Source organism: Arctopsyche grandis, chromosome 7, assembly GCF_051622035.1.
Source record: "Arctopsyche grandis isolate Sample6627 chromosome 7, ASM5162203v2, whole genome shotgun sequence".
Taxonomy (NCBI): Eukaryota; Metazoa; Arthropoda; class Insecta; order Trichoptera; family Hydropsychidae; genus Arctopsyche; species Arctopsyche grandis.
In genome coordinates, this window is record NC_135361.1 from 8,947,173 (window position 1) to 8,959,212 (window position 12,040).

At 32.2% G+C, this 12,040-nt stretch overlaps 1 protein-coding gene across 1 annotated transcript in view; it reads left to right on the forward strand.

Annotated features, from left to right (window-relative positions):
- nAChRalpha1 (nicotinic acetylcholine receptor alpha1) overlaps window positions 1–11,792 on the forward strand; it is a 60,646-nt gene extending 48,854 nt beyond the window's left edge. The window contains exons 5-6 of the mRNA XM_077434347.1: window positions 6,623–7,534; window positions 11,580–11,792. Coding sequence (XP_077290473.1) covers window positions 6,623–7,534; window positions 11,580–11,792 — 1,125 coding nt within the window. The remainder of the gene's footprint in view (window positions 1–6,622; window positions 7,535–11,579) is intronic.
- The last annotated feature ends 248 nt before the right edge of the window (window positions 11,793–12,040 follow it).

A 12,040-nucleotide genomic window follows, 5' to 3' on the forward strand; every position in this document is an offset into this window, starting at 1 on the left:
AGTTATTGTTCTATGTATGTACATAGTAATCATTATCTATTTCATATAAATATATATTTATATTATCTATTTATATAAAAATATATTTACATTATCTATTTCATATAAAAATATATTTACACAAAAAGGAATCACAGAAATAGTTGGTAGAACAGGGATTAATGTGAAATAATGAAGTATTATTGAGGGATCTGATTGGACATTGAAATAGGATCTTACTTAATAAATAATGACTATCAATTATACAATTCAAAAGCTTCAACAAAAAACCCAAATCATAAATTTTCCTCATAGATTGTTAGGAAACAAAACGATCATTGTGAATAAATCTGGAATTGCAAAAGGAATGGATTTTTTTATTTATACGTTCCAAATTATAAAAATATACGAAAGGATTCCAAACAATGCTTGGAAATTATAGATAACTTCTTAAAAATAAGTTGAAAAGCACGGCAACAGTACTATGGGATTTAAAGCGCTTGGATAATCTACAAATGAAACCCAAACTTCTATATATACCTTGTTTATTATAATATTAAATTTAATCATTTATGATGTTTCACTTATTTTTATGTTTATAGCATATAATAATAAAAAAAAACTATTCATAATGTTTCATATTTATATTCACTTTTAATTATCACCAGTATTTTCGAAGACCACTATATGTATAATATTGGAGCGATGACTTTGAGAGACGAATAGAACTTTTTTGTTTTTTTTTTTGATTTTCTGTTGGTTTTCGTCCAGGATATTCTTAAGCCTTTCTATAATAATCTTTGTGAAGAGCTTGTAAGCCACTAAAAGTAGACTAATGTGTCGGTAGTTCTTTATATCGCTTTTATCACCTGTTTTGTGGATTAAATTGATCGTTGCGTTGTTCCATCCTTCTGGTGTAGTTTAGTTCTGGATACATTTGGTTCAAAGCCTAGCTAGGATTTTATTTAATTTAGGGGGGAGCTGCCACATTTATGTAATATGTATATAAACACATACTATGTATATGAGCCGTTATATTTGAAAGTGGCAAAAGATCAATTTTCAGTTCCAAAAACACTATTTCTGTTTTAATTAATTCACAAATTGTTATTACTTTTTTTAATTCGATATTTACATTGATATATACTAGGAAGGCCTGACAGATAAACCCCAATGCATTAATTAATAAATCCATTGAGACATCTATGGATTTAAACTTGTACATATTTTTTTAAATATTCAGATATTTGTGACAGCGAGTAGGATGATTTTTGCTAATTTGAGGAACCGTTTCAACAATGAAAATCAGATAAATTAGCGATCTCTGAGAAGAAACGATCGACTTGGAGTCACAAATATCTAATTCTAATCAGCAGTATTAAAGATTAGCACGGGATCGAACCCAGTAATCTTTCGATGCTAAGCATAAACGCCACCATACTGCTGGCTAGAATCTGGTAAAAGCAGAATAAATGTATTAGTAGCCATTAGTATTTTCATATATTGCGAAACGCAAAGCATTATATTTAATGTTTTACGAGATATTTCTCGAAATGAAGAAAAGTGGACTTATGGCACTTTCAATTATAACGGCTCATATATGTAGTAAGTTCTATTTGAAAATGAAATACTCCATTATAAGTTTCTCTCCGCTATTCGATTAACTGAGTGGAACTTATACGAGTCCAATTCAAACGAAAATAAAAATATTATATAGCCTAAAGAGTCAGTGAGGATAAACGACGAGTAGTTTCAAAAGCGCGTAACAGAAGACGTCGAGGAGAATAACGGGATCGGAGCTAAACTTTGCTATGGGGAAATAAGAAAAAGCTTTGAAGATTAGCAGGCGTCGGGGGGCGAACGAGAGAAATTAAAGGAGCAGAAGGGGGTCGGCTCGGGGAGAAAGAGGGGGCCAGGGGGGCGTCGGCGCCGACGGGGGCCTCGAGATGAGTTTTTAATGAAATGCAAAGCAAAACAAAGTCCCTTTAAAAGTGCTCCTCGGGAATATTTACGTTTGGGTGGGCTGTGCCCCGAACCCCCAACCCCTCTAGGCGCAAACAGAGCCTTCGCAGAATTGGATTACTTTTTCGTTTATAACGTCCTTCCCCACACTCCCTTCGTTATGAGTAGGCTATACACACCCCCTATCCCCAGAATAATACATGCATCCATGTTCCAGCTCTCCCAACTATGCCAGCTCTTCACTTATTGACCGCTGTGACCTTCGTTTCTCGTGCTAATTTATTTTTGATGAGTTTTACTTAATCGCATTTTGATATTTAATAAAGCCACTGCACAGCGATCGCTTTAAAATTGAGAGGTCCAATCTTCATATCCAGACTCAATAAAATATCTCAATTTCCTCCATGAGAGAAGGCAAAATTTTACCAAAACGTATCAGTCAATCCTATAACATCTAAAAAAAATCTATTTTCATATTTTATACATAGATTAAACATCTTTCATCTGAATATATTTATACATACATATATGTGCTTTACTCCAATTATATCATATACCCAATATTATTGTTGATTTAATCTTTAACTGATCTTTAATCTTTTGTTCTAATCACGATTAATGATCAATTGATACAACCAAGAAATTTATATATTTTATTTTATTCATATGTTAATTAATATTTTTTCTTGGAATCATTTTGAGCATTTCTTGTCAGAATTGGCTAATAATTATCCTATCCAAAAAATCTTTATTTAATCCTTCGTTCCAATATTTTCATTTTCAATATACTAGACACGCTCTTCCCAAAAAGATTCATTTTTGTTTCACACAATAACTACATACATATATGTTGTTCAAAATATATTTTGATAATATTTGAAATAGCATATATGTAAGATATTTTTTATTTTTTATTCATATTTTGTTTTATTTTATTTTATTTTTTCTTTCTCCTTTGTACATTTTTATATACTATTTTAATTTTGCTCAGTGTAAACAAAGAATGGGATTTATGGATTTTATTTTTAATTTTTACACTTTTGTTATTTTTTTTTCTCTCTGAATGATGTATTATTTTCCTTTTGTTACTTTTTTTTTTTATTATTTTATTTTACCATGTTTTCTGCTTTTGCTTTTTTCCTTTATTTACAGTTTACTTGTTTTTATATCATGTTTTTATATCTTTTTCAAATGTAGGCCATTGTGGCGCATTAGGTTCTTCCTGTAATGCCACAATGGTCCAAAACTATTAAATAAAAAAAAATAAAAAAATAAAAAAAAGATGAAAAGAATACACATAAAATCTTTTCTGCTGTCTTTATTTCATAAACGACAATTCAATGTTATTTGGAAACAGTGACACAAAAAGAGAACTTATGTAAGTACGTACTATGAACTTACATATATATGTACTACGACTTTACTCTTTTATATAAATCTGAAGCAAAGTTTAAGTCCTACTTTGTGGAGTGTTCCATATACATAAATCTGTAGACATGTTATACATATGTATATGTATGTGCATATGTACATATTTAGATATTTATTTTCAGCATTGAAACCCCGTCTGTCTAGACATGTTATCGAATAGGCAGTGGAAGTTTACCTTTTTAAATGCATTTCAGATTTACACACACAAAAATGAAAATGCAAAGTTGGTACACAATAGTCTTTTGTTTATATGCATGTTCCTTATTACTCGAAACGCGGACAAGTGAAAAAACAATAGCTCACAGAACAATGCCTTGCGTGATTCTAGTGCCGTTGCGAACATTAAAAAAATATCACGTAAAAATATTATTTCTATACGGACGGTCGTAAATAATTTTAAATTTAAATTTCAACATTTTGGCGTATAAATTGTTGAGGGCAAACCTTGATATGATTTGGGTTTTTTGTAAACGCTTTAATTGAAAGTTTAAAGAGTAATATAAAGAGCTTTTGTAAAAGGCGTAAAACAAAAAGGAAATTTCAGTAAAAGGATTATCAACGAAATTGAACGCTCTCCCAAAAATAGACTAATCGGCTTATTCCTTTATAGAAATTTTAATTGAAAATAAAAAAAATGATAAAATCACGGTAAAGATTTGTTGAAAATTAAATGCTTTTGAATACAATAAATTTTTCACATTTGAAATACCTTTGTTTTTCAATTTGCTATACAGCTATGTACTATATTTTCTAAATTAATTATTTTTATATATTAATTTAGTGCGATTTATCATTGTACCATATTCAAAATTAATATAACAATTTCTATTAATTACTTATATTTAAATGGGAGCTATACGTTAATGATTCTAAGAAGATATTCTTCATCAAATGTAATTATCATATTTTTATACAATTATGAAAGAAAAATATATGAATAAATTACAAATAAACAAAATAATTATTTTAAGTAAATAAAATGTATCCAATTTATAGAACTCAAGGTTTCAAATTTCAAGTTTCAATTCTCTCTTTGTCGCATTGTAAGTTCTATATCATTGCGGTTGAATTTTTTGATGTAGCAAAACTTTCAACTATACTAGAAACGTAATAAAATGTCAGGTACACCGAAGTGGGGCAACGATCTGGTATGATTTTCCAGGTTTAAATGGCATTTTCCACGGTTTAGAAAATGGACTTTTCCCGTTCGGACTGGGAAGTTTTCCACCGGCGTCATAACTGACGCAGAGCCGCTCCCGTTTCTGGTTATCTTCTTTCCGCAACAACTTCCGCCGCTTCTCAAACGGTGAATACGATTAACATAATCGGGCAGGGGACCGTTCGGTGGATCCCCCATTAGTCAAAAGTTGAGACCGTGGCTTAATTACGGCCCATAAAGTGCGCCTGGCAAAACTCGACCCGTTTTATGGCGGGAAACTTGAAACAGAGTCCAGTGACATCGACGCGCGTCCCGACATCTCCACAATAAAACCCCACCGAGCGAGTCGAATTCGAGTTGTGCCAGTTTTTACGACACCTACTCCATCTCAAAATCCCCTCCCATTACATCATCCCCCCCCCCCAAACAAGTTGGCCAAATTTTACGAGTGACATGTCTTCGATTTTATAGGCGATAAATTTTCAAATTCCATATCTTTATTATAGAAGCTTTTTTTGCTTCCTGTATACAGAATGTGTACGTTTTAACAATATTCTGCATTTCATGTTCAATTTGTGAAAAGCTATTTTTGGCCAATTTTAAGTGTTCGAACGAAGCCACATATATATGTATGTATGTATGTACATACATATGTATATGTAATGCTCGATGTATGTATATGCTAATGTAATCTGCATTGTCTATACTGGATAATAGTATATATATATGTACATAAATTAAATAACTCGTCGTTTTTCAAAAAGATTTTCTTTATTTATTTACATGACAACGATTTTCAACAAATATCATTGATAAAATAATTCAAATATATTCAACTTGCAAAATAAAAAAATTTAGTTATTTTTTTTAATTAAACGGTCTTTATTAATTTTCACGATAAACTATACTAGAATAGTCTAAGAATTTTCCATTGCGGCATTATTGAAATGCTTGAAATGTACTTCATAATTCGTGTGTTTATGTTTGGTAATAAAATAGACGAAACCTTCAAACAATCTCTGAAGAAAATTCTTATTATAAGTAGAAAAATCTTCCCAGTAATTAGCTCATCCTTAATTGCCATCAAATTTACATTATTCACCACCAGGACGCGACTGACCCTTTGTAAATAAATATAATAAAAATAAATTAGTCGAGGAATTCCTTGGTGTAATTTAAGTGCTTACCTGACATTCATACATACATACATATATAACTTTGAAATGGGAAAGTTTCTACGAAATACATTTCAATACAGACAAACCTTATAAACTAAAATTTGATATAGAAACCGGGGTTGTGAAATCGAATGAAAATTTATCGACTCCAACTCCAACTTGAATGATTTTAGTAAAATAACTTGTAAAATAACAAAAATAACTTAGTAAAATAACTAAAATTCTTGCTAACGTTTAAATTATTAGTAATGTAAATAACTTTATTCAAAAAATAAAGGAATTAAAAAAATCACTGAAAATTGTCATGCTACCCAATTTATTGGATTATTGGTAATGAAATTGGTATAAATAAAATGTTAGTTCATTATGTCATACATTATGTTCAGTATGTCATACACATTCATAGTGTATGACATACACTGTATATGTATGAATTTCATACACAAAAAAATCAATTTAATAAAAAAAAATATATAAACACAACAAAATAAATACATCAAAATACACAGACACACACACAAACATTTTTTCTAGATCATGAAAACGCGATCAGTAATCGATTCTGAATTCGAATCAATCAAAATCTCGAGTTCGAATTTTCGCATGATCACAAAATATCATCTATTGCTACTACGTACATATGTAAATAAAGTAAAAATTCAAAGATTTTGTTTAAAATGTAATAAAGAAATAATTAAATTTCAATGTATTGGTGGCTTTACTTCAATATAACAAAGAAAATAATAAAATGGAGTCGGAGTCGGTTGATTTTTTACGGCTCCGAATCCGCCTCAAACGCTCCGACTCCATGACTCCAACTCCGACTCCACAGCCCTGATAGATACGATAATACATCAATCTTTATATTAAAATGTCTGTCTTGACTTGAACTGACGTTGCTATTTATGTGTAGGTGGACTTGAGGCACCTGCAACAGACTCCCGACTCAGACATCATCGAGCTGGGAATAGATCTGCAGGACTACTACATTTCAGTAGAGTGGGACATCATGAGGGTGCCTGCAGTACGCAACGAAAAGTTTTACTCGTGTTGTGAGGAGCCATATCCGGACATAATCTTCAACTTGACGATCCGAAGAAAAACGTTGTTCTACACGGTGAACCTCATCATACCGTGCGTGGGCATCTCGTTTCTCTCAGTGCTTGTGTTCTACTTGCCCAGCGACTCGGGCGAGAAAATCTCCCTGTGCATCTCGATCCTGCTCTCCCTAACTGTGTTCTTCCTCCTGTTAGCCGAAATCATCCCGCCCACCTCGCTCACGGTCCCCCTTCTAGGCAAATATCTCCTATTCACGATGATGCTAGTGACTTTGTCAGTTGTGGTGACCATCGCCGTGCTCAATGTCAACTTCCGGTCGCCGGTCACGCACAAGATGGCGCCGTGGGTGCGTAGACTTTTTTTAGAACTATTGCCGACAGTGCTTTGCATTAAGAGACCCGCGAAAGAGGAGCCGAACTCGGAAGAGGAGGATAAAGGGTTGACGGAAGTGTTCAGTGTGCCACCGGAAGTGGACAAGTTCACGCCGTACGGGGGCAAAAGGTTCAGCGCGGACTACGACATACCGGCCCTGCCGCCCTCCAGGTTCGAGACCTCCTCTCCGACAGGGCCGTGCTTCGTGGAGCCACCGTTGCCGCTCCCAGGGGCTGACGATGACCTCTTCAGCCCTGGGGGTGGCAGCCCTTGCGGAGAAGACGGCGACGTCAGCCCCACCTTCGACAAGCCCTATATTAGGGAGATGGAGAAGACTATAGAGGGGTCCAGGTTCATAGCTCAACACGTCAGGAATAAAGACTCCTTCGAGAGTGTAAGTTTTTCATTACTTTTTTAACACATACAAATATAGTTTAATATCAGAGGTCGTGAATTAAAATACCGACCGGAATCAAAAAAAAAATCAATTGGTGATTACTAGTCACCGGACCCTGAGGGGGCCGTGTATTGTTCAAAGGTTGTAAATGCATTGTTAAAGGTTTGCCGAACAATAGATAGCACTGTGACTATCCTACCTCTAGTGATTACGAGTACGCTTATGGTTAATAAAATACATATCGACCGTCTCCTAGAGTTTGCCTATTTTTCTAATGGTGCGTACGCACCGGGCCAACGAATGGCACCACAGGCCAACTCTTAAAACCAGTATTTTATTTATATATTATCTTAGCTATCAAGCTAAATTAAAAATACATCTTAATTACTTAACTCTAAAATTTATAATTAACTTATATGTACTGTCCCTCACAGAGGTGTTTCTTCGCACCTCGTACAAAATAGTAGCTTACAAAATATCGAAACAAAAATTAAAATAAATATTAAAATTAAAACTATTATTATTATAATAAAATTAAATTCAAATATCAAAATACAATTATAATTATTAAATAAGATATTGAAAGTTAAAGCAGAACACACACAATTTAAATAAATATCGAAATATCGAAACAAAAATTAAATTAAATATTAAAATTAAAACTATTATTATTATATTAAAATTAAATTCAAATATCAAAATAAAATTATAATAATTATATTAAAATTCAAATTAAATATTGAAAGTTAAAACAGAACATACACAATTTAAATAAATTTGATGTTTTGAATTAAGACGATACGCATTTACAACCAGAGAAATATTATGATTTCTCTGCTTACGAGCGAAAAAAAAATCTTGTTATTATTTCTTAAAAGTCGTCACGATATCCACTGTCCTTTGAGAAAACAATTATACGGCATCACACTTTAGCCTATATACGGTTGTATGAGTTGATTTGAAATTGTATTTGTATTTCACGAATTCGCTCCCATTCGATCAAAATCCATCCTCTTGCCGGTCATCACAAAGGGAAATAAAATTAATAAATAAATCAGCTCAGAGGTAAAATTTATCGGATGATGTGTGATTTTTATTTTGTTTTTCTTTGTGATTGCCGACCGACATAAAAATATAGAATTCTCTATTAATTTTATTTCGACGAAAGAAAAATAAACCCTTTGACAAAAAACCGACAACTCTAGTTTTTTGTCAAATGGTTTTTTTACCGATCATCGACGGCTGAAATTGTGTATGAACAGTAGCGGACTTTTAAAAATTAATTCTTTGATTTTTTTTCGATCGTAGTGCGTAAATCACAAAATTAAGGACTACCTGTACATATATGATTGTTGATGATCTAATTTTAGCTCATTCTCGAAAATTTATTTAAATTGTGTGTGTTCTGTTTTAACTTTCAATATCTAATTTGAATTTTAATTTAATAATTATAATTATATTTTGATATTTGAATTTAATTTTAATATAATAATAATAGTTTTAATTTTGATAGTTAATTTAAAATTTTTAATTTAATTTTTATTTCGATATTTTGTACGCTACTGGTTTCAAAAGTTGGCCTGTGGTGCCATTCGTTGGCCTGGTGCGTACGCACTATAACTTAATTGTTGTCCCCTCACTCTCACAAATTTGGCTTGTCCAAAGATGTCCAAGTTAAATATTTTAATTTTTAAACACTTACCCACCAATATTAAAAATATTTGCCTTAAAAAAATTTAGGCAATTCATAATACTGAGCAACAAAAAAATCAACGGAGCGGAGACTATTGAAACTTTAACTTATTTTACCCATTGAATTCGATTATGACTAGAGGTAGGATAGTCACAGTGCTATCCATTGTTCGGCAAACCTTTAACAATGCATTTACAACCTTTGAACAATACACGGCCCCCTCAGGCTCCGGTGACTAATTATGACAATGCTTTTTTCTCGTATATGAGATACACATGAGCGATTTTTGCCTTTTGCTCATTTTTAACTCAAAATTTAGTATTGCTGTGCCAAAAATGAGTATTGAAATCAATATTTGGACGTTTTTTCTATTGGTTATGATTTTTTATTGCTTTAAAATACATATAATCAATTATCTAGAAAATTTTAAAAATCAAAAATATTTTTTTTCTATAATATTCTGATCTAATTCTACTTATTTTTTAACAACAACGTTTATAAGGATTTTTTTGTGTCAATATTTTTTCAACGTACTTATTCGAGTTATAAATTATTTTAAATTGAGTAAAAAAAATGCTATTGTACGTGTGTATGATGCAAGGGCGAAATGAATAATTAAGAGCGCATCACTCCATATCACTCGCTCACGCTCACTTACAGACGATGAGTGGCCCCGCCTAGAAAAGTTCATGTTGTAATTTAAAATAATTTACCCCTTGAATTAGTAAGTTCAGATAAAATAAAATATTTAAACTGAAAAACGACGCTTGTAAACAAAGTAAAACAGAACGTTCCAATAAATTCATGATAGCTCGAGAAAAAAATATATATACGCGTTTTAAAATAATAAAAAATCACAATCGATAGAAAAAACACCTGACCATTGATTCACATATTTGCTTATGGCACAACAATACTGTTTTTAGTTATCCCAAACCCCAATAAACTGTTAACATTGCGCATTTTTTAAGCGCTCGTATCTTATAAGCGAGAAGAAACCAACAAAAATAATTGTTATATTGTCAAACTTATTAAACATTCATTAATCTTTGCTCCTGTAAATCAAAAACGTGATTTTTTTGGTGTAATTTCAAAATGAACACTTTATTTGATATATTATATTATATTATAGCATTATACCACACAAATTTTTTAAACATGACGTCACTCGAGTGAGCTTCACCGAATGCCAGGAAAACTTCAGCACATTGTCGAACATTATCCATCACATTCCTCGTTATAGCCTTTTTTGAACTTTCTAATTGAAAATTCTGAAATTTTAGAACGGTGTCTTCCCAACGGGAATTGACACTACTGGACAGATTCACACTGCACATTTTAATATGATGTAACCTGATCAATATTATCTTCATAAATAACTTTGAGGCATTTTCTATGCTTTTATTTGCTGGTGTTGCGTTATTGACCGTTTAAATTAAAATGGTCACTTTAATATTACTAAACCATTCCAACCTGAATATGAATATCATATTGAAGTTCTAAACTTTCTTTAAAAGTTTTAATGTCAATGTATGTAAATAGTTGTAAAATGATTGTATAAATTCATGCCCGTTGACCGTTAAAGAACTTTACAAAACGTTAAAAAATACAATATACGAAAATCGAGCAACACATTTTTATGTCACCACTATTAGAATATTTGAAGTCTGATTTTTATAGCTAATTACATTAATAAAAACAGACATTTTTACCTGGATAACACTGTTCGACACGAAAAATGGAAAAATCGTGCGATTTAAAAAGCACATATATCTCCGAATCTCGCGCCAATCAACATTTTTTATTACCAGATTCGTGTTCACTGGGCATAAATCTATAAGAAAAGTCATATCTCGTCTCTGAACCAAAAAAAAATCGCGATTTGTCGATAAGAGATGTAATTGGCGTCCATGACTAGTGTTAACTAAATATAAATTAGATTTTTTTTTCGTTAAAACAATAATTACAATTTATTTTATATTAATTTATTCGTACTTATATAATATGTATCATAATGAAAATTAGTTGAAGACTTGAATGAGTCATTGTCTACATTTCATGGTGTCCCAAAAAGTACACTTTCAAAATTAAGAAACGATACGTATTTTAACATTACTCTGATCTATCGGATTTTTCTTATAAATTTGACCTGTTTTTGATATTTAAATTAGTTGTTTTTATATTTTTTCTTGTTTATATATGTATTTTTATATATGTATGTTTGTATATATGTATATGTTTACCCAAAATTTTGGAGGTATGATATTTTTCAATCATGTCAAGGATTGAATATGAAAAGAGGAGTTGATGTACATATTTATAAATGTAACCGTCTGTTTTTGGCATTAGGTGGAAGAAGACTGGAAATACGTAGCGATGGTGTTAGACAGAATGTTCCTGTACATCTTCACGTTCGTCTGTCTGCTGGGCACGGCCCTGATCATATTCAGAGCACCGTCCTTGTACGACACCACGAAGCCCATAGACATTCTCTATTCGAAAATCGCCAAGAAGAAACTAGAACTGCTGAAAATGGGCTCGGCGAGCGATCCAGCTCTCTGAAATTCGTCTCTCGTCTTTGGCGGTAACTCGCCGCCAAAGACGTTCTGGGAGCTCATCGTCATGTGGTGGGACGGATGATAAGTTGCAATCGTCATCGGCTACATCGACATGTCATCATCCATCACGCTGAGGCTGCTGGTTGGTAGAGGGCGCATGGCGCCCTCTAGCCTCGCCTGAGATTTTCGAACAATAAAATAGTTGTTGTGACAGTTGTTCATTGTTAAAGCTCCCGGAAGTGGACGATCGTT